The sequence below is a fragment of the Lonchura striata genome, chromosome 3 (assembly GCF_046129695.1).
Source record: "Lonchura striata isolate bLonStr1 chromosome 3, bLonStr1.mat, whole genome shotgun sequence".
In the NCBI taxonomy this organism is placed as follows: Eukaryota; Metazoa; Chordata; class Aves; order Passeriformes; family Estrildidae; genus Lonchura; species Lonchura striata.
In genome coordinates this window covers 95492501-95516826 of record NC_134605.1, presented here as the reverse complement: position 1 = coordinate 95516826, position 24326 = coordinate 95492501, and the positions used below count along the sequence as shown (strand labels likewise).

Genomic DNA, 24326 nt, shown 5'->3' with positions numbered 1-24326 from the left:
AGGAATTCCTATTAACTGTTTAGTTTTCAGATGCAAATTCTGATTATTCTCACCCAGTGAGTACAACGACTCTCAGAGATAAAGGAGTCTTTAACTCCCATCTACTCCCCTTGACTTTCTGCAGACCAGGTTGTGTGTCAGGCAGCAAACCAGCCTGTTCCTAAACACTTCCTTTGCCCCAGGGCCAGCTTTCTCTTATTCGGAATCCTCCAGACTCTCTTCCTCCTACTACTTTCTTACAGACAACATTATTATTTCTGAAGAAAACTGTTGTTAATTGGCACAGACTTCCTCAGATTTAGTTCTTACACAAAGAACTATGGTACTTTGTTGTCCACTACACAAGCTGGAATAAACAGCAGTTTGCTTTGAAAAGGAGAATGGTCAGTTACATTTAAAATGTAAAATTACATGGGATGAGTGCACAGGTCCACATATCAGAGTGCAGATGTGTATTCCACTAATGCTGACATGACCCCTGGTATGGCACTGACCCTGGGCCACTAAAGGTCTCACAGGCAATTCTAAAATACAGTTTGGGACTCTGTGGCTCCAGATCATTCATTATAAACAATATGTGTGTAGCTGTCCTGCTTTACAGAGATAGAGAGCTTAACAGTACAAATGTCAACTTTCTGGTCTTGGGTCAAAGCAACACTTCTAGGTCCCTTCTATTTAACACTACAGATGTAGCCATGACATCTCAGTAAAAGTTTCTAGATAATGCAGTATGTCCAATATCTTGTACCACCATTCTTCTCTTTCTTTTTAAATTATTTGTGACTTTGCAGCATGTAAACTATGGTTTTGTCTAGTCTTCAATTTCTAACACAGAATTCTGTCTGTGATTGCATTACCTTTTTCTGTGCTTCTTCCCCACAGTCCTCACTGGTTTTGACAAGACAAAATAACTGAAAATTTTGTTACCACTCTTTCTGTCTCTTCTTTGCAAAGACAGGACGTACTATACAACATTCAAGTACCTTTGCTCATGGTGAAAACAAAAATTTAATCTTCTATTTTGTTTATTTCTCTAGGGAATTTTTATTTGGTCAACACTTGAAGGTGTTCCTCTGGTGGATTTATTCTTTAATGTGGATAGTTAAGGCAGAAATAACATTTAGAGGACCAAGCATGATTAATTGATAGACATATTTGTATCTTCATGATACTAGTTACCTAAAAAAAATTTAAAAATCTGTTTAGGTCATTGTCAAGTCTACTTGACAATGTAATCTATACTTGACAATGTAATCTGTGTTTTCTATAATGAATTCTTCATATGCAATGGGAAGATGAGCTTGTTTAGTTGAAAACAGCATTCTCAGTCTTTAGTTAAATGTAACATTGGTTAGCCTAACGTACAACTTTGTCTCTACCAAGTCTTTTTGTGTGCATGAATTCTGAGCACTTGAAACCCTTCTCTGGAAGGCATTGAAAGCTCTGAGCTCTGCCATGTTTTTATTCAATGATTCTGTAGAATTGTTATGTGATGTTTGGAAGGACTTGATAATGTTACTAATGTGCTCCTGAGAGAAATCTTTAGTCCAATGAGGAGATACTCCTGTTTTTTCTATTTTTCCATCCATCTCAGACATAGGGTACATAATGTCTCTCAGCCCTGAAACATTGGCTTCTATTCCTATTAAAGATGCCACTGCTGCTGCTGAGACAGTTGAAGGAATTATTAGGCAGGGGGTTTACAATCTGCATTCCCTGACTCCTGTGGGAGTTCCTGTGTGTGTGGCACAGCTCCGGCAGTCCTGTCCTGCATCACAGACTCACAGGCGCAGATCCCCCCTTGTGTGGCTGCTGCAACTCTCCTTATTTAGCCACCTGAGCTTTGCCTCTGGAAACTGGACAGGATTGCCTATTGTGCCAGTTTCTCAGATATAAAGTGTATTCCTGTAAAGTGTACCCAAGAATGAGAAATTGCATTCTAAAATGGTTTTTTTTCACACAGTCTTTCAGGCTGTCCACGAGCAAAGAAAAGTGGAATCAGGATAGCACAAAGTAAGGAAGACAAAGAAGATCAAGAGCCAATTAGGTGAGAACAAATATTGCCAAAGGACCTTTGTATGTTTTATAGGTCTTATATAGGTCTTCAGTGTTTTTTAAGGCATAAATGTTATTGTGTGATAGTTATCTAAGCAAATCCAGTTTCTGTGCTGATTGTTTTAGCAAAGGATACAGCATTAGCCAAGGATACAATAATCTGTAATTTAGGATAGTTTTAAATTCTTCATTTCCAGAAGAATAATCTGGAAATTAATAATCTGTTTGCATACTACAGGTGAACCATATATGCTAAATAAAGGTAGTTATGGGAATAGAGGATTGAGTGTTTATATGAGACTGCTGCAACCAATCTGTTTGTTCATGCAGTTTGCAAGAGAAACAAATGCCTACCTGTAGGTCTTGGTTTCTTCTTGCAAGGCACTCTGATATCAGTGGCCACTGAACTTGGTGGATTTAGTGACTGCTTGGACCATTCAGGACCAGATTCTCAGTGGAAAGTTGCAGGAATATTTTACTTCACAAACAGTGAAGTAATTGGTCTTTAATGTAGACACATGCTACGTAGCAACACATTGAAAAAAAAACTCAATGTAATTTTCTTTAAACATTTCACTTTGAAGATTCTAACCTTTTCCTTCTAACCTTGGTTTTTTGGTTTTTAGTATACAGAGTATACAGAGCAGTATACAGAGCAAATGTATGGGGAGATTCCCAAGTAAGGAAAACAATCAGATAATTACAGAACTGCCTTCATTGGTCTCTGGGCTGTAGCACATAGTTTCATATCATCACCCCTATCCAAAAATTAGTAAAAGGAGCTCAGCATTCATAATGAGGTGCACTGATCATAAATGTGTGTACATGACATTTTCATGACTTCAGACAAGTCTTCTTTGGGTTCCATACCTATAAATAAAATGTACTTATACATTTTATTATTATAAAGAATTATACTAAGTATTATTTTATGCTTATAGGGGTTTTATGGGCCATTTCACTGTTGGTCAGAGCTCAGTAGCAAATATTTAAATTCCACTTTGATATTTACTGTGATAAACACCTGTAAATACATATCTAAGTCCTCAGCAGCTGTGACTGCATCTACTGGCTAGCCTCCTCAGAATTTATCAGAGAGCTTTTTTTTCTTCAAATGTAAAGTTCTGCTTGTAATTTTACCCACTGTAGGGTATCTTGACTACTTTTGCGACCACAGTGTAGGCTTAGTCTTTCCTTTTCATGTCAGGTTTATTTTGACTTTGTTGTAGAGGCTACCGGGTATATAATGGCAAGACAATGAAGTTTATCTCATCTCTCTGCTATACAGATGTCCAGTTCCTGGCTGTGATGGTCAGGGTCATATAACTGGAAAATATGCATCCCATCGCAGTGCATCAGGGTGTCCTCTTGCTGCCAAAAGGCAAAAGGATGGGTACCTAAATGGCTCACAGTTTTCTTGGAAGTCAGTGAAGACGGAAGGAATGTCATGTCCGACACCAGGATGTGATGGCTCAGGACATGTCAGTGGTAGTTTTCTTACTCATCGTAGGTGAGTAATTATGACTTAAGTTTTTCACTTATATTTATTATTTAAATCAGATTTAAAATACAGCTTTTTTTCATGGCATTTCTCTGTTCCTGTTGAATTTCATTATCACATCAAAAAATAATCTGCTTACATGTGTTTGTAACTGGAAATCCAGACATGCAAGTATTTGTATGCAGACCTGCACTTGATTCCATAACATGCAGAAAATTGTAGGGGAAAAATCACGCATGAACTGTAAGTTCCTATTGGTTTGTTGCATATTTCATTTTACCTTGGTGTAGACATTGTAAGACATATCTGAGTTCACCTTATTTTTAGAGATACCAGACACATTCTTGATTCTCAAACATCAGAGCATGGAACTGAAGAATATTAGGAAAGAGCTCCATAAAGTCAAAACACTTTTATTCATTTGGTAATGAGCATGTTTGTTAAAAACAATATATGTAGAATACAGAACATTATTTAAAACTAATGGAATGTAAATATTTGACAAAAAAATACAAGCTTGATTCTTCATTAACTTGTCAAAAATATGAGAGCTTCAATGATAATACTTTTCATAGCTAGGAGAAGGAGGAGAAAGTGGCCAGTCTATTAGGGATAAAACCTGCTGCCATTTTACACACTAGATTATGAAGAAACAAGGAATTTTTTTTTGAGCTCTGGCTGGAAATCTAGGCCTGAAAATGACTATAATGTCAGAGCAAATTTCTTATTATATAATTGCTAATATAGAACTCTATTACTTCAAATATATCAAGTTGATGTCCCTAATTTGTCACCCTTTCCAGGCAGACCTCAGTTGAACTTCTGTATCCTTTAGTTAGCTAAACCAATTTGATCTTGTTTTGTAGTCAGCTCTAGATACAGAGGTGAAGAGTGTACTTCTTCCTTCTCTTGCCTGTAACTATTTCCTTTGATTCTTTCTTTGACAATCCTTTACAGCTTCACTCAGAAGCTTTATCCATACTTCAATCTCTCCAGACTTTGTGCACATAGTTTCTATTTATTGTTTAGGCTCAGAGCTGTTTTTCTACTCAGTCTTTTATGGTATCTACCATGAAGGACTTGAAGCATAGGATTAAGTGTGCTGTGCTTCAAAAAGGAGCCTCTGATAGGAAGAGAGGCCAATGTGAAATTAGGTGACCTATCAGCAGTATGAAAATGAATAAGAAGGCATGCAAGCATGGAATCAGTAGATAGATAAATTAAATAGGTTATAATGAAATGTAAATTGCTTATTATACTGTGGCTTTGCAGCTTAGTTCTTGAACAAACCCTTACATCCCCATATTTGACTTAAGAAGATTTTTATAAATAACATAATTTCTAGTGCTGTGATCAGTGGGGACTTTCTCAGAATATACTTGGATTTTGCAACCCTGCTCCTTAGCACAGAGAGGGAATGTGCTTGTGCTGACTTCAGTGGAAATTACCTGCAGAAATGCCTTCTCAGATCAAAAATTGTCTTCTTGCTCCCATCTTCAGCTCACTTTTATTTACATCAGTGATCACCCATTACAAACACATTAATGTAGCTTTTAAATTCCCTTTATTAAGGAAAACTGTTGTGGTTTAACCATAGTCAGGATCTCAGCCCAACAGAGTTGCTTGCTCCCTTCCAGCAGTATGGGAGAGAGAATCTGAAGTGTGAAAATGAGAAGACTTATGGGTGTAGATTAATAGGTCAAGAAAAAGCCATACTCACAAGCAAAGCAAACCAAGGAATTAATTTACTGCTTCCCATGGGCAGTCAGGTGCTCAGCTATCCCCAGGAGAGCAGGGGTCAAGTGATGGTGTCTTGGGAAAGCAAACACCATCACTCCAAATGTCCCCCCTTTCTCCTTCTTCTCCTTCCCCAACTCTGCATACTGAGCATGACACCATATGTTGTAGGATATCCCTTGAGTCAGTCCCCACCCAGCTCCCAACTTGTGACCCAGCCCCATCAATGGTGAGGTGGGGTGAGAAGCAGAAAAGGCCTTGACTCTGTGTGAGTACTCCTCAGCAGTATGAAAAACATCCCTGAATTATCCACGCCGTTTCAAGCACAAATCAAAAACACAGCCTCATACCAACTACTTTGAAAAAAATGAACTCTATTCCCATCAAAGACAGTACAAAAAGATTTTAGTAGAGCTGTAGTATATAAGGGATTATCAAATTATAAGGCTTTTTTCCCATTAACAAGCTAATGCTAAATAGAGATGAAAGCATAGAGAAGGGTGGTTTTTCTTAAGTGAACCTGTATCCTTGCTGAGGACAGTAGGACTCCAAGATCCATAAAAAAGTTTATAGAATAAGATTTGTATTTGAGCAGCAAGGGCATATCACTGTGTTTGTAAAATGTCTAGATGTGCTGGGGGAAAGCAATGGACATCATCCACTGCCTTCTCCCTTCTGAAAGAATGTATGTAGAAATTATCAAGTGGTTATTGGAGATTATTACATATGACCCTTATTACAGGCTATCCACTTTATGCATAGGAAGGTTTAGTTAGTGGTAAGGCTGTCACAGGAAGTTCACTCAGTTCAGCCATTACCACACATACATGTCCTGAGGTAAAGGAGCACTACCAGTGTTGTTTCCTCCAAAAAATTTTATGTTGGTCGTAGCTCTGAGTTGCACAACTGCATTACTAAGCATAGGAACAGACAGATTATGAAAAGAGAAAAAGACCAAAAGAAAAAAAAAACAAAATAACATCAAGACAGGAGCTGCCCTCTGCAGCTGCTTTCTGAAAGCTGTCTGATACCTACACTCACATGGATCCTCAGAGGACCTCTTAAGTTCTCAAACACTCAAAGCATTTAGGAGATGACAAATGTGAGGGAACAAGGTTGGAGATGTAGATTTTTCATAGCAGATCCTTCTTCTCATTAAATGTGCTTTGCTAGAAATAGATATTGAATAAAAATCTTCTGTGATCATCCTCAGCTTCTGAAGGGAAGATTTGCAAATACTACCTACAGTCGAACCTCCTGATACTCAGGACCATAGAACAGCATCTCACCCCAGGGTTTATCTGGGGTGGGTGCCCCCAAAGAGGCAGTAGCTCTTTAATACAGATGCTTTAAAAAACACAGGCTAGTGGCTCCAAATTTTCTCATAAATTGTTGCAGAGCTTTCAATATTTGCCTGAAATCACATCTTGTTAGCATCTAGCAGCATTTCTCAGCTTCAGCATTTAAAAACATAAAAATACTTATAATTAAGTATTATTTATTAAGTATTAAACATTTTATAATTATAAAAATTACTTATCATTAAGAGCAATGGCTCTCCAGCTCTCCAGCCTGTCCACATCTTTTTACATAGAGTGAGCCTAAATCAAGCATTATGTTCCAGGTGTGGCCTGACAAGGACTGAGTGGGACAGTGACCTCTGTGTCCCTGTGGAGATGCCCTTGTTGATGCAGCCCAGTGCCCTCTGTGCCACAGCAGCACTGCTCACTTACACTGAGCTTGTCATCCCCAGGACCTCAGGTCCCTTTCCACAGAGCTGCTCCACAGACAGGTCCCAGCCTGTGCTGTGCTCATGAATATTTTCCCAGGTGCAAGACCTTACACTAGTTTTGGTTGAACTTCATAAGGTTCTTATCAGCCCACCTTCCCAGCCTATCCCGGTCTTCCAGCACTGTGAATTTCGTTTCCAAAGAGATCACTTTGGTATCACTCAGTTTGGTATAATAGTCAAGCTTCCTCAGGATACACTTGATCCTGATGTCCAGACCCAGCCCTTTTAACCCACTTGTAAACAGGGTTGGGCCCAGTATGGATCCCTGGGAGCCCCCACTTGTGGCAGATTGCCAGTTTGAAAAGGACCTGTTTACCATTACCCTGTGTGCAACTTCTCAGCCAGTTTCCTACCCACTACACAGACTGCTTGTCCAGACCATTAGACATTTCTCTAGAAGGAGGCCATGGACAACCATATCAAAAGCCCTGGAGAAATCCAGGTAGACAGTGTCCACTTGTCGCTCCATGGCCCCTTTCCCCCCTCTCCCCCCATTCAACCAAGCAGGTTGCTTTGTCACAAAAAGCAAATTTGCTTTTGCAGGTTTGTCAAGCACAGCTGGCCCTTGGTCAGTCTGTGCTGGCTTTTCCCAATCATGTGCTTCATCTCACTTGTGATAGCCCCCAGGAGGATTCATTCCATAACTTTCCCAGAGACTGAAATACATCTAAGGAGCCTGTAGATATTCCTTTAAGCCCCGCTCTTGTAGGTGGGGTTTCCAGCATTCTAGTTTTCTGGGATATCCCCTGATCTCCACAACTTCTCAAAGATTATGAAGAGGCTTGCAACAGCACTCCTCACACCCTTGGGTGGGCAATGTCAGGGCCCATTGATTTGTAGTGCCAAGCTCCTGTAACAGTTCAGTTGCAACTCTTCCATCAGTGATGGTGAGTCTGTGTTTGCATCAGCCTGGAGTTTTGCTCCCAAAGCCTGGGGCCCAACAGTGTTGGTAAAGACAGATGTGAAGGAAGTGTCAAGAACTGCTGCCTTTTCTGCATTGCTGGTGACTAATTCACCTCTTCCAAATAATAGTATGCCAATATTTTCCTTCTGTTTCCACTTGCTCTCTATGTGCTTAAACAACCATTTCTTGGAGTTTTTACATTTCTTTAGCCAGTTTCATTTTGAGCTATTCTACCTGTATCTCTGTATCCCCTAGCTACAGTCTTGTCATTCCCAGTGGGCATTTGCCCACTTGGCCATCTCTGGTCCACTTCTCTTTTGGTTTTGAGGAGACCCAGAAGCTCTCAGTTAAGCCAGTTTCAAGCATCCTTCAAAACACAAAGGATCCAAACTACCAGCTGAATTCTCAAGGCACCCTAAGCTTCCAGAATACCCTATTTGTCATGAGTTTGTGTCCAGCAATATCTTTTGATAGGTGTTCCTATGCTGTACACTGAAAAGGGTAAAAACTGCAGAGAAATTTTTCTATTCATGAAATATAAATGCTGTCAAACAACAGATTTGTAAGAAGCTTTGAATATGCAATGCATTGAAGTATTTGAATGCATATATTTCTAGCCACATCTCTTGTCAGGTCAACTCTTGTCCATGCTTTTATTTGTTGCTACAGTAAGTTGACAGAGTGCCGCATTTGTGTCAAAATTAATTCACTGTTTTATTTTTTCTTTGGTTGGCTTTTTAAGTTGTATAGGGTGTTTGTTCATTTGGTCTGAATCTGCCTTTCCCCTTCCTGCCATTGATTTATTTTGCTGTTTCCCATCTCTTAGTTTTTCCTACAAGTTGTACATTGCAGTTCAGCAGGAGAACATCATACATCATTAAGAGTATAGAAGAACTAGCCAAATTCACTACATTTAACAATAGCTACAACTGACAATGATAAGCATCATCATGATGACAATATTAAAAGATGACAGGCATGGAAGTGCATTGACATTTCCAAGAAGACAAGGAAAGAAATGTGGCAATTAAATGTAATAATAATATACATAAAGAAAAAAAATAATCTGTGTGGTGGGTCCTGCAGTGCAAAGAATTTTTTTACTTAGTAATTTTGTGTTGACCTTAAAGGAGAAGGGTCTTCCTAAACCACTTTTCGACACCTTCCTCTTCCCATCCTCATTCTCTACTACAGGAGTGTTCTGGCCCTCTTTCCTTCTCAGTCCCTGTGGCTCCTGTTCAGTCTTCTTACTTCTGAGCTGCTCAGTCCAATTGCAATAGTTGGTGCACTGGCAGAACAAGACAGTCTCAGGTGTCGCTTTCAGCAGGCAATCTTCTGCTCCAGGCCCTACAGCCTGCACAGGGCTGGTGGAAGGGAAGGCTTCCTTATACACACTTACACACACAGAGTACATGAGGGTGCTAAACACTAACTCACATCCATTTAGCAAGTCCAATGGACAGTCTGTCAGAGGCTTATAGCTCTGCCCTATCTACTTTTGTTTTTGTGAGGAAAGCAGAATGCATCTCTAAACTCAGAGAAACACCCCATGAAATGTCATTTCTTGCTCCAATTCACAGACAGTTAGTGTTATTCACGGAATTATTTGGACTTTTTTGTTCTCCTCAGCAGGGACAAAATAATGTATATGGACAAAACAGTGGCATAGAAGTATATTCTGAGAAATATAAATATTTTTCCTATGACATTTTGGAAAAAAAAATGAGCCTGGCCTGACAGTTACCGCTGAAAATTTCAGTCAGATCAGTTAAAATTTGGCAAAAGTTACAAGTGACTAAATGCAGAACCTGGTTGTTGAAAGAGTTATGCCCTTTGCAGGTAGTTCTGCCAGCTCTTTTCATTACAAACTGGAAGAAGGATTTTAATCAGATGTACCATTTGTTAAACTGGAAGGCTCTTGATAGTAAGATAATCTAAAACTACTTAAGTAGTTTACTCTACCGTGGGAAAGTCACAGAGAAAATAATATAAAATCCATATTAGAGAAAGCAGACTGCACAATATAAACAAGAAAAATCATTTTGCTTAGCAGACCTGACAAATTACAGCAGACAGCAATTGTACAGGTGTTTGCAATGTGACACCTCCTTGATATCAGCCACTTAGCAGAAGCTGTCTGGTTATAAGTCTGCTTGTCCTCATTCCAGACATAGCTCATAAAAAAACAGAGAATACAGGACGACTTTTTAGATTTCGAGGGATGAATTTTCCTCTTGAAATACATTTTTGTCCTTGCTGTCTATACAAAGTGTTCAGAGAAATTGTGCTTAATTTTAAGTGCTGAAGTGAGCTGTACTTGGTCACTAAATAGATGACATGAAATTTTAAAGAGCACTGATCAGAGGTGTGTAGCTAAACATACACCTTATTTATACACAGGCAAGTCTCAACCTTTCTTTCTATTAAACAGCCCAGTAAATCCACTGGTCTTCAGGTCATCTGTCCTGTTGTGGGCAGTCCCCTGACAGGAGAGAGGCTGGTAAGCTTTGCAGAAGGCAGCCCCCAGCTCCTGGGGCACTCAGCTGTGCCCCATTTAGTGCATGGCTTAGTGCTAGGGCCACCTCTAAGTGATGTAATGTGCTGCAGTGGGTACTCACTCACCAAGAAATAAATGAGAGATTTTTGAACTGTTGTTACACATTGGGCAAGAGCCAAACCTCCTTCCCTCTTCAGGGATGGTACAGGTCAAAGCTCATTAACACATGTGAGAAGCCCACCCACAAAGCCTCTTTGCTGACTAAGCAGCTTCAATTAACTAAATATGATGTAAATTTGCCAAGGGACTACTGTGCCCAGCTGAAGGGCAACTTTTGCAGTGCTCTTACAGTTCCAGCATGTCAAGATCTATTAATTCCTTTTCTGCTGTATATTTATGCCCCAGAGGGATTCCTTTCAAATTGAATCTTCTCTCAAGGTCTTTTGTCTCAGCTTTGCCATGTTAACATTTCTGCATAATTCCTATTTTTGTTTTTCTTATCTGATGCCTTCTTTGTTCTTTTATTATGAGGGATAGGCATAATTAAACTATAACACTACCTTACCTTTTAAATCTCCAGTAAAAAAACCCAAATGCCTTCTCTTCTTCTGGATGGCCATTTGGTGTCCATTTGGTGCCTCTGGCTAACCAAATTTTAATGCTAATTCAATCCTCCTCTCATTAAAATAAGAACATAGTTCTTTCCAGAATGTTTTTCTGAAGCAATGATCAGATATTATTTAAATAATTTTGAAAAACTTGCATTTTGTTTTAATCATAATGGCTATTTTTTTTTTAATTTGGCCATTTGGATAGTGATTTTTCTTATTTCTGAAGCAAAGATTTATTTTAACAGAATAAAATCTAGCTACTTTCCTCAGCACCTTTGGAAAACAACTTGAATTAGGAGCTGTCACTTTCCACATTACATTCAAGGTTTTAGTATTTTTAACTTAGATTTCCCTCCTGATTCAAAATTGAAGTTTTTCACAGCAAGCATTCAGGTGTGAGTTGTAAATGCACCCCAAAAAGCCCAAAACAAACCAAAAAACTCACACAAAACCCCAAACAATTCAACCAAACAAACAAAAAGCCTTAGCCAGGAAACAAGACCTATAAAGGGCCACATCGATAAGAATTATTCTTTTCCAATGAAGAATTCTGAAACTGAGCTGAAGAGATGATATTTTCTGACACCTAACACCACACAAAGGCAGCTGGGGTTATATGGAGAAGAGATTCCTCTGTGAGTCACAGCAATCTCCATGAAGACAAAACTACCTTGTTTGCAGAACCTCTCTCCTGGATTCCCTTTGCATCACATCTCAGGAAGAACCTGGGGAAAAGCCAATCATACTTGAATGTAAATAAAAATGAGTGCTGGTTTAGGGAAGCGTTCCTTTTATCTCTGCTGGAGTTGTGCATAGACTATTTCATCCTTTAAGGTGTGTAGCAGAATTTACTCATGGGAATAAGGAAATCACTAAAGCTGATACCCTTAAACATAGAAAAAAAATAGTAGTTCATGGGTTTAATATTAACTAAGGAATAGGCTACTTTGATCACTGAGTTTGATCTCTTAACTTGAACTTCAAACGTTAGGAAATAGTTGAGAAGCTTAGTCGTAAAAGTAAGGTTTCAGCCATTAACAAAATAAAACAGTCATTTTCACTGTGATCTGTATTTCCCTGAATTTCAAAAGGATTTACATCTGGGGCTTGTTTTGAATATATCTCTGGTTAAAAGAGGTCCCTTGAAAGTGACTTTTTCCTTCCTCTAGTCTATAGACAATACTATTTTTAATAAACAAGAGAAGTATTTCATTCTCTTCTTGAAAAATCATTGCAGTAGTGAATCTGTAAACATCTTGCAGAGTTCATAAAATTTGTCCTCAGGATGTTTTTTGGGTACTACAGGTTGAGGCTCTGGTTTCTTTACACCCTGTTATTTTTTTCTTTGTAAACTTCAACACTTGACCAAATATAAAAGTTGTTGTTTATTTGACTTTATCTTCTCCTTTCCCATATACCTACCTCTCTGTTTGGAAATTGTTTTCTTCATTTGAAAAGCCAAGTGCAAATGCTCCAGCTTCAAGAGGGACTAAACTGCATCTGTCTACTGAGGGGAAAAATATATTTAACACACAGCTGGAACCCAGATAATTAAAATTGGTCACCCAGACAATTGCTCCATTTGATCAATGATCCTTCACTCTGATGACCTGTGTTGTTTGCATCCCTGAAGACACTGCAATTACATTCTTGAAACAGTTCTGGATTTTAGCCCACATTTATTTAATCTAAATTTCTTGATAAGTGTGCACTGAACACTACCTAAAAACTCCTTTAAAACTTTTTCCCCCACTAATTTTCATTTTATTTTTGAATTCATTTCACCCTATTTCCAAATTCACTGAATGTATGGCGAGGCACTGATTGCAGTAAGATAACCACAGTGCTAAACCAGAAAGAAAACTCATTCTTCACTTTATGTTGAACTCTAATAGATACAATCATCATACAGTATTTATAGTATTTTGTAAGTTATGGTAGAGGGTTGTTTTCTAGGATGATGTGCCAGACAATACTTTTCTTTCTCAAATTAGAGTTTAAACCCAATAGTGGAAATTTATCAACAGCCAAGACACATTGCATCCCAACAAAATAAGGTGCTGATGGTCATCTGGTTGTTGATACAGCAGAGACTCACAGCTCTTGGTGTATCAGAAACACAGAGGGAGTCCAGACTTGGTTGCTGGTGCTTCTCAAATCCCCACCAAAATGCTGTGGCTTTAAGCCCTGTGGCATCCAGAGTCTGACAGAGATAATTCATGGTTTGGTACGTTTATACTGAATTGATTACAGCAGCACCCCAGCAATGTTATTAGAAAGCCTTACTCATTTTTATTATGGGAAGAATACTCAACTGTGTTTATATGTTCTTATTATGAGAATAATGGCAGGACCAAGTGAGATAACCGTAATTTTACTAATTCTTTGCTGGAATGAATAAGCTGCAGAATTATGCAAAAGTCAGTGTAAAGTTTGAAAACCTATGACAAACATCTACTGTAAAGGCTTCAAACTTAATAATAGAATATCCCGAGTTGGAAGGGACCCACAAGGATTATCAAAGTCCAGACCCAAGAATCACATCAGGTGCCTGAGAGTATTGACCAAACACTTCATAAATTCCATCAGGCTGTGACCACTTGCCTGAGGAGCCTGTTCCATTGCTCAACCACCCTCTGGGTGAAGAACCTTTTCCTAATATCCAACCTCAACCTCCCCTGATACAGCTTCATAGCATACTTAATGCAAGAACCTAGATATAAAACTACTACCTAGATATTTCTCATAGTCTTTTTTCATTTCTGAGATATTTAAAGCATGTATTGCATAACTTTTACAGCACTGAAATATCATTCACTTGTATTCTTTTGTTTGCCAGTAACAGGAAAAAAAATAAAATCATATATCTACTCCTGTCTGTTTCTGTCCTTCTGTCTCCTTCTACTCCCCGGTCTTCTAGAAATCTCAAGCAACTCTCAGATTCACTGGGATCTCAATTCAAACTTCTTGGTTAACTTTACACTTCTGCAGGGTTCAGCCTTTGTACACAAGCCCACTTTTGGTGCAACACTGCCTTGACCTTGTTTTTCATCTGCCCATATAGCCTGAGTTTTTTTGGCTGTTCTCAATTCAAAGAACATATGCCTTCAGGAGAAGTAAACATATTCAATAAGGTAAGATGTAGAATGTTCTTGCAGAGTAGAAGCTTATTCTAAAAGTCCTAATCTACTTTTTAATGACTTAAAACAGTTTTAGGTAACTTAATTAAGAACAGAGCGAAGCAAAAGGTGTAACATTACTATCTTTGACTAACTAATCTCTGAAGAGTTTAGACAAGTTAAACAAACTGTAGTAGAAATCAATACTCTTAATTTATGTTACTAACTTGGTATTGGCTTCACTAAAACTGAAAGTGCCTGCCTCAGGAAAGTAAGCTCATATGCTAACAATACAATATACAGTTAATGAAGAGACAGATTTGCCAGAAAAGATCTGCAGAGGAAGGCAATGGCGTGGTCTGGCTTTGGCATCTTCCTCTGTGGTGAGCAGGATACATTCAGGAGTTTTGAATACTTTTTTAAATTGCATAAAGCCACTGGAAAATTTAGGACCATCTGTTCATTCATGGCCTCTTCTAAGGACAGACATGTAACAAGCTCAAGGTAGTCATAGAGGTGCATGATGCACAAGTTAAAGCTGTGCATGGAAGGATTGGGGAAGAAAAAAGAGGAAAGTTTTAAAGAATTAGGCATGCAGATATATTGCAAAAAACCCATTTTGGTCACAGCCCTCCTCTGTCTGTACATATTGTATTAGATCACCAGTGGGTTAGAAGAAAACTAATCTGGCTATATAATGCAGCAACCTTCTGCATCCTTACTAGTGTGCCCAGAAAATAGGCAGCCTTTTGCCTTTTCTTTCACTAACTCATGATTCAACTGGGTGCCTCCAGGAGAAGGTAGATAATCAATGCAGAAGGATTATCAACAGTTCCAGCAGCAAGGATGGAGCACAGCACCCAGATCTTTGTGGTTCAGTTTAGGCAGAAGGCTGCAGTCAGGCAGAAGGGTGCCTGAACTGCAGCCAAGCTGTAGGTGCTCCATACGTGCCTACCCCAGCAATACATCTCTCCCTAGTGGTGATGGGCCACACAGTTGCTGTTTGGCAGATAGAATGTGATCACCCTATTTTTTGGAATAGGAAAGCTTAGAAAGGCACATATAGAGCCTTGCAGCTCGGGCCTCAGGGTGAGAGCGCACCTTGGAGCACCCTGGGTACGCTAGTGGAGAGATAACCTTCCAGACTAGCTAAGATATCTACAGGTTCAGGCAGTCCTGAAAACTTGGTGTGTAGAATCATGGCCTGGGAATAAGACTGGGTCCTTGGCTTCAAAATTTGGATTTAGGCATGCTGAATCACACCGTAGATTCTTAAGGCTTCTGAACAAATTTAATTTGTTTGACTATTTTTCTCTGCTCTCAAATGTGCTGTTCTAAGATCCAGATTTCTTATTGGTCTGTTTAAATGCTTTATTCATAGGATGTTTGAGGGCTCATTTTATTTTGAAGGGTTGTCATCAGTCAAAACTTTTAGAGAGGAAAAGGCTAAGAGAAAAAGATGAGAGTCAACTAATGCAGTTAGTTTTATGCCCAGTGATGCTGACTGCTTCTGAAAAAGACTGAGGACAAAATATGAGAAAATTCATTAAGTCAACTAAAGGTAACAAAAATTAAGTCAGTTAAATGATGCAGAAAGTTTGCATATACATTTCCTTCTCTGTGTCAACAATTTTTCCTAAAACACCAAATCCTCTCCTCCTTAATCATCTTCAAGGCTCCCTTTGACACTTCAGGAGGACAGTTGTTTACAGACACACACTGAGTCCATATCAGACCTTGGAGTACTAATTTGGCATCCTACCAACTAGGCTGCAGCCAAAAGCTACTAGGCCATGCCATTTCTTGATACTACTAGTATTATTTTATTATACATCTTCTTACTCACAAACCTGTATAAAATATTGAACACAGATTCTTTTACTGAGAAAATATTTCTAAATCTATTTTCCTAAGAGCAATCCTTCTTTGTATGACTGCACTTGATAATAATAGCCCAGCCTTTTCAGAGGAATGTTTTCAATAATCAAACACTACCTAAAATAGAGGACTTTATTTAGAAGGAAGTTGCATCTTTACTTAAAGAAATGCTTTCAATCACAGACACCACTTTCCTCCATATTACAGAGCACTTACTTGGGTATTAGATTTGAGTCTGATTTGTACAATTAAAAATTGTAAAAAAAGTCTTCCTGTGGATCTGGAGCAGAAGTACAAATGTGCCTGTATGCAATGAAAACTACATGACATTACCCAGTTTGCATGGCTATGAGAACTGAAATGTTGAGGCAACAGGAAATTGTTTAGCAAGCTTCCAAATTCTCTTCTCTAAAGGTAAAGCTTTCTCAGAATAAGATTAGTTTTCCATCATTAAATTCGATTGAATATGTATTTTCTCTTATTTGCAATAGTGCAACTACATAAAAGATGTAACTTTGGAAAAAGGAGGTAGTTCACTACCATTATTTGTTAAATACTGAGCACTGTCTGATCTGTATTTTAATTTTTACAATAAAGACTGATAAGACTGTTGGCTATCAAAATGTTTTGTACAGTGTAATTAAAAAGCTTAATATTTTGGCAATGTGAGAGAGAAGAGATAACTGAATGTACATCCATAAGTGTAACAAATACTATAAGACATATATATCCCCCATTAAAACAAGGTCATTTTTATTGGAATTATTTCCTTGGGCTCCAACAAAAAGCCAACACATAGTTACTGCCACTTTAAGAAAAATTTAGAAAAGGGCAATTTAGCTAGCTCAGTAGGTGACATTCACAAAGAAAAGCAGTTTATAAGAGCTAGTTATTGGGATGTGAGAGGTAGCTCATATCCTCCTCTCAGCATTCAGTTCCATGTTTGAACATTTGAATCAAAAAAGGATGGAAGTTGAGAGTAGGGACATGTAAATTCAAGTGGGATTACTTACACCATAACTGCTTTTAAAACAAAACATTTTATTAAAAGTATTTTGTCTTAAGAAAATTGAACTGTATATCTGACTCCTATATTAGCTGTCTATGCAAAAAGAATTTGGAAGAAAAACAAATGAAATCGCTACAGGTAAGTCCTTTCTTTTTTCAGACTAGTGCACTCTTTCAATGCTAGGCAGTGAAGATAAACTATGTCTCTGATACTGTTTTTATTACAGGTTTGGATTACAGATTTCTTTTCAATGACCTGTCAAAATTAACAGGTTCCTTACTGTTCACAGTTTATCAGGATGCCCCAGAGCTACTTCAGCAATGAAGAAAGCAAAGCTGTCTGGAGAACAAATGCTAACAATAAAGCAGCGGGCCAGTAATGGTAAATTCTTTAATCGTTACATTCTTAAATACTAGTTCTCTGTAAACTAAAGTTACTCTAAAGTTACTCTACTGCCTTTTTTCCTACATGTATAAATCCACTCTATATAAACTGTGAATTCACTGTCAGTAGAAGTGAAACTAGGTCTTATGCTCTGGAAATGTGAGCCAGGAGTAGAGCAGTCACATTGAATTATGTCTATATAAATCTAAAACTCTAAAATTTTTCAAAGTAGAATATACCATGATAATTTGCTGCTTCATATTTCATTCATCAAAGGGTGATAGTCTTATATTGTTGTAGGATTCAGAAGAGAAAAAGGATTTATTTCCAGAATGTCAATTCCTCCTGAGTTCCTTTGAATTCATTTGGACCTATGGTTCTATAATCTCTGGCAGATGGAGATGGCTTTGTGCCATTTCAGCTCCAATAAACTGCAATTCTTCCTGGGAGCCCTGAGTTGCAGGGAAGATGATGAAGGTACCTTGGATGAAAGTCAGGATAGTATCCTGGTAGTTGAAGTGCAGTAAAAGCAAAATGTAGGGGCTTCAGTTCAAGTAGGTAGTATGATAAAGACTTGTCTGGGAGGTGCCCAAGTCCTGAGTTTTCTTGAAACACTATGTAGTCACTTAGTCTGTGAGAGTACACACCTTCTTAACTGTTGATTAACTCTATTTAGAGCCGCAGAGCATTTGAACACAGTGCAGGAGGCACCTCAGCCCACATGGCCAGCACAGCTGGAGAAAGCAGTGGCTGTCTTTGTTCAAGAGTTTGTAACCAGGGAGTGAAAGATCTGGATGTTATTTTCTCTACAACCTGGGTAGTACTGAAAACTATAAGCATCTGCCATGCTCAGGAAGAATGCCTTAAGGAGTAATATGTGGATATTTTGGCTCCTTGGACACACAGTCTGCCTGAACAATCCAGTGGACTTCCATGATGGGGTGACTAATGGACAAGGAAAGAGCTACAGATGTCACTTACCTGGACTTCTGTAAAGCCACAGCCATGGTCTCCCACAATATCCTGATGGACATCAGTGACAAGTGTTGTCCATTAGGTATGGCAGTAGATCTCTGGCCACAGAGAGCAACACACAACTTTCCCAGGCGTTTTCCTGGGGAAGGCTGTGAGAAGATCAAAAAAAAAGAATGATTAACAATTCTTATCTTCACTTGCTGCACTTGTTGTGAACATATGGAATGTGTATGGAGATTTGTGATTTCTTAATTGGCCAGTGGTGATGGTGTTTGGATTCAAGGACCAATTGGGTCCACCTGTATCCTGATTGTCTGTAAGGGTGATAGGTTTCTTAATAAGTATAATCTAATAAAGTGATTGATCAGCCTTCTGAGAAGCATGCAGTCAATGCTAATTATTACCCCTTCAGGGATGCTATGTTTCGACACCTTAGGGGTCTGTACTAGGACCAGTGTTATTTAATATCTGCGTTAATGACACAAAGAGATCGGGTGCACCCTCAGCAAATTTGCAGATGACACCAAGCTGTGGTGCAGTGACACTCCTGAATGACAGGATGCCATCCAGAGGGGAACCTCTTGAGGTTTAACCATGAGCAAGGTGCTGCACCTGGGTTGGGGCAGCCCCAGTATCAGCCCAGGCTGGGGTGAACAGATCCAGAGCAGCCCTGCTGAGAAGGACTTGGGGGTGCTGTGGGTGAAGGCTGGACATGACCCAGCCATGTGCCCTCGCAGCCTGGAGAGCCAAACGTGCCCTGGGCTGCACCAGGGGCAGCGTGGGGAGGGGATTCTGCCCCTCTGCTCTGCTCTGCTGAGACCCCACCTGCAGTGCTGCATCCAGCCCTGGGGTCCCCAGCACAGGAGGGACATGGAGCTGTTGGAGCGAGGCCAGAGGAGGCCACAAAGATGATCAGAGGGATGGAGCACTTTTCCTACAAGGAAAGGCTGAGAGAATTGGGATTGTTCAGCCTGAAAAAGAGAAGGCCTTGAGGTGACCCAATTGCAGCCTTCCACTGCCTGAAGGGATCCTACAACAAAGATGGAGAGGGACTTTTTACAAGGGCTCATAGTGACAGGACAAAGGAGAAAGGGCTTCCAACTGCAAGAGAATAGGTTTAGATTGGATATTGGGACAATATTCCTTACTGTGAGAGAGGTGAGACACTGGAACAGGTTTTCTCAGAGAAGCTGTGAATGTCTCATCCCTGTAAATGTTGCAGGCCAGGCTGGATAGGGCCCTGAGAAGCCTGGTCTAGTGGAAGGTGTCCCAGCCCCTGGCAGAGGGGTCAAAACTAGATAATCTTCCCTTCCAACCCAAGCCATTCTATAATTCTATGACATATTTTTTATCAGAATCAGGCACTGTTGGGAAAGGTGTGAAAGATTCACACCTGCAGAAGAAGGAGAGGGGGAACACCAGTTTCTCTGGCTTTAGGTGTTCACACTTTGACTTGAAAAAAGACAGATCTATCTCTTCCCAGGATTATTTTATGCTTTCCAGGATTTTTTATGCTTTGTTATATTAATTGTAAGGATGCATAAATTAAACTGTTACAGTTTATTCCTGTCTGAATTTTTAGAAATGCAGATACCATTAAAATTCTGTTGTTTTTAATATTTATGTCACAAAATGTGAGAAAGCACTTCCATTTTAAAATTGCTCTATATATTGTTATTTAATAACACCCTTCTGAGCCCTTCACGAACCATTCTGAGCCTTCATCAAGCATTAAAAACAACTGCAGAATCACAATATATCCCAGTAAATCAACAAAATTTCTCTTTGTTGAGAAAAAAAATTTCTGAATTAGTTACAGGTTCTCTTGATAATGCTGTAATATGAAGAGATTACCATGTTAAGATTTTTTAATTTCCTCCAGAAGACCTGTAAGTGGACATACTCTTTAAACAAATTACATATGCTGCAAAGTACATTTCTTATAATGTAAAGTTAAATGAGATATATAAAGTTAAAGGTCCTTTTGATTCTCCAGGTATTTTTAACATTTTCACTGAAGAATTACTGCAATTTTGAAAGGAAAAGTAGTTGAAAATACTTCTTTTTAACTGCAGAATAAAAGTTTGAAGAATGTTTCCTTTTTTGCTTGAAATAAATAGATTTTTAAATATGGAAATAATTAATTCACTGAACACTGATTTAAATCTTAATTATTTTAACACTGCTTTTATTTTTATGTCACACAGGTATAGAAAATGATGAAGAAATTAAACAGTTAGATGAAGAAATCAAAGAACTAAATGAATCCAACTCTCAGATGGAAGCTGATATGATTAAACTCAGAACTCAGGTAACAGTTTTATGAAGCCCTAAATTCAAGCTGCTTTTTCTACATGACTGATTAAAAAAATATAGGAAATATGTTGTTCTCTTATATATTAAGATATATATTCATAATTTGCTATTTATAAAATCTTAAAACAGTGTTCATTATGCAATTTTCTCATCAGTTACCAACAGCAAAAAACCTAAAAATAATTCAGCAAAATTCATTCTTTAAAATAATGGCAAAACATGACCTGTCATGGTCAGCTTGGTATTTCCCCTTGATAAGGCTGTGCCTTTCTAATTGTAGTTAAAATATTGTGTGACAACATGGTTATTAGCATAAGTTACAAGGTGAAGGAGCCCAGATGAATAACATGGCTTTTGCCATGTCTAACAGAGGAAATTTAGACACAGAAGTGAGTACCTGTTACACTTCATCATGTGATACACTAAATGCAGCTCTTGACAACAGTAGCAGTTCCAGAGATCCAGCTTAATTCTATTTTCATTCTATATAAATTAGTTGGGGAAAAAGAAAGCAGAAAACTTAACATTAGACTATTAACCAAAATCCCATTATTCAGTAGTCCTAAGACTGGATGGAAAAAGCAAAAGAAGAAAATCAACTGTATTCCCCTAGAATTTTTCAGTGTCCAGCGTAGATTCTAGTGCTTGTCTCTTCACATGATTTGAACACAAACAAGAGTGAAATTCATCACAGTCACCATATGTCAGTCTTTAGTCCCGTGATCATAGTCACTCAGATGATCTCAATGGAATCGAGTAAACCATTCCTGTTACTTCTTTGTCTGCTGTTTGTGGAGATGGGCACCATGTCCATTTTCCTCTTCTCATATAATCATAAATGCAAGGCAGGATCTACTTCTTCTACTTGGTTTTTATCCGATTTCCAAACCTTAGCCAGATTGATACTGAAACGTCACTTCTACTTTATGCCTGCATTCAGAGTTCCACTGTCATTATTCAGCTTTCATAGGATTTGATTCAAGGTTTACACAATTTCCTGATGTGACCAAATATAACTGTAGGATAATGAGGACAAAATCTGCAAGGACATAAAGCAAGAAGAATAATCAATGGCAGGAAAATTACATATATGTACTCCTAAAAATTTAGTCATAAACTTTGAATCTGGCAGCTTCCAATTGCCTTATGGTTTCTTTTTATTAATACACTGTAGTTGCTATTCACATACAGACTGATATGGCTGAGTTTTTACAAAATGTGAAGCAGTTTGGCTGTTACATGTACGTTAGGTAAATGCTCCTATTTGTAAATGTCAGCAATTTACTGCACTTTTATATTTGGCCAGATGGATTGAAAAATAAAGCCATGATAACACTATCACAAGCATTAAGATGTATTGAGTTTCAGAGATTTATCTAGGAAATTCATATCAAACTTTGATCTGAAATGAGTACAGAAGCCAGACTTCAGTGGTCTCAGTTCCAGCTTCCGTACTTCATACTAGTGCCATTGCATATTCTTAGAAGTCAGATTAGGCACTTTGTGGGACCACTGAATGTTCTTGGTAAGAGAAAACTCAGCTGGTGATTTTACCATTAAGTTAAAAGGATATTTTTCATACTTCAGCAGATTTAGAAAAAGGGTGTATTAAAATGATTAATGGGATGTTAAAAAGTAGAGCTACAAGAGACCATGAAAACATTGTTTTGTCTACCTGTCATTTACTTCCTAAGATCTTCCTAAATTAAACCTGCCAGGTGCTTGTGTAACCTGTTCTTTACTTCCCATACTAGAATTCCAGAATCTCTGGGTAATCTGGTCTAATCCTTATCTGTTCTTACCCAACTAGCTACTAAGGCCTTGCAGAGAATCCCAACTGAATTAAACTTCACCAAAAAAATTTAGAGGCCTTAGTTTTGAATTCATACACTCTCCTGAAAATAAGGAATTTGCATTTACAGCACAGAGAGTTTACATCATAGTCATTATCAAACTATAAATAGGATCAAAGTCAACAGTCCCCTTTATTTGCAAAAGTGAAATTATATTGGACATAACAAAATGTTTGCTGATAAACCTTTAGAAAATCACTGTGCAACTCAGATTTCAGTAGAATTTGACAGATGGGAAATACACAATGGGAAAATACTGGAAGTTATATGAACACCAGAAGTAGCAACAGTCTTGTTTGGTACAGATTTGCAACCCATATGATTTTAAGTGCTAGTGGAAGTTTTTCATATGACAGGAACAGGAAATGCTTCCACGTAGAATTTTTCTGTTTAATAAAGTGAAAAGTCAATCCATTTTTTTTAGTTGGAGCAGTTATAAGACTCTTCTTTATTCAGCTGCCTTTTTACTTAAGACTTTGAAGAAATCAGGTGTCCAAGTTCAAAGATGAAGAAAGTATTTTTCCTTACTAATATATTCTGTAGAAATTAGCTCAAAATCAATTAATTGTGACAAAACCAAGTCCCTACAATACTGGCAACTTGGATGAACTGTAATATGCACCTGTAGTCAAAGCAAGAGATACCTGGAGACTGTTTATGTAGACACATAACTTTTCAAAATTCTATCAACTATATTTCCATAAGCGCACTAAAAGTTTAGGTCCAAAATAAAATGTGATACCTCTAACTACCTGATTGTGCTACCAGTTTCCAAACATTTACTCATTCAAGGTCAAGTTAATGTGCATTTAAGAACCTTTACCCTTTTGCCTGCTACTACTGTACAAACCTCTGACCCTCCCATCAGCATTTTAATTGCATCAATTCTTTCCGTAGCTCACTCTCTAGGTTAGTACAGAAATGGATAAATCTAATTTTGAGAATTCAAAACCTTGTGTTCTTTGGCATTTTTTCCACTTCACTGGCTTCTTTTTTCTTGTCAATGCATATTTTAACCTTCACACACAGAGCACACTGTATACTCTGTAATAGATGTTAACAGTTATCACCCCATGTGGAAAGTAAGGACAGGGCTACAGAGGAAAGTACAGACAGATGTGAGTGAGCTCTGCATGTGCTCTTGATGAGCTGGACATAAGCCAGTGCTCATCTGAAATCCTTATAACTCCATTAGCACAATGTTCTCCACAAGCTCTTTCTCTCAGCAATGCTTTTAGCTCAAACAGGGCTAATGTGGACCATGCAAGGTCAGAGCTAATGTGTCTGGTCACCTGGAAACACAGGCAGAGCACAGTCAGTTGTTTTCACTTGTACATGAAGCAATACCACAGGCCTGTGTGCAAATATTCTTCAGTTTCTTCAATTGTATGTATTGGAAATGTTCTGAATTTGTACATAAATTGCAATACCATGCAGTTGTTGAGCTTTCAATGCAGCCCTGTGAGTTTGCACAGAGTCGTATTATACTTACAAAGAGCTAAACACTGGCAGCAAGGAGCTGTGCATGCTTAATTAACAAGATCTGTGTGTAGCTGAAAATATAAGAAAAGCATGACTTACTGCAGAATGCCCCTAAGATTGGCTTCCAGGAGTTTAACTGCATGGGTGAACTTGCAGAACTAAGGTCCTTAATGCCTTTCAACTGTACAAGAAAAGCTCTAAAGGAGTGGAATC

At 38.4% G+C, this 24326-nt stretch overlaps 1 protein-coding gene across 19 annotated transcripts in view; it reads left to right on the top strand.

Annotated features, from left to right (window-relative positions):
• MYT1L (myelin transcription factor 1 like) overlaps positions 1 to 24326 on the top strand; it is a 305006-nt gene that overhangs the window by 277182 nt on the left and 3498 nt on the right. For 13 of the 19 annotated variants that reach the window (XM_077782400.1, XM_021551206.3, XM_021551208.3 and 10 more), the window contains 4 exons: positions 1964 to 2047; positions 3344 to 3565; positions 17393 to 17484; positions 20670 to 20779. In XM_077782400.1, the coding sequence (XP_077638526.1) occupies positions 1964 to 2047; positions 3344 to 3565; positions 17393 to 17484; positions 20670 to 20779 (508 nt within the window). The remainder of the gene's footprint in view (positions 1 to 1963; positions 2048 to 3343; positions 3566 to 17392; positions 17485 to 20669; positions 20780 to 24326) is intronic. The other 6 variants (XM_077782409.1, XM_077782406.1, XM_077782412.1 and 3 more) reach the window with 1 other exon arrangement.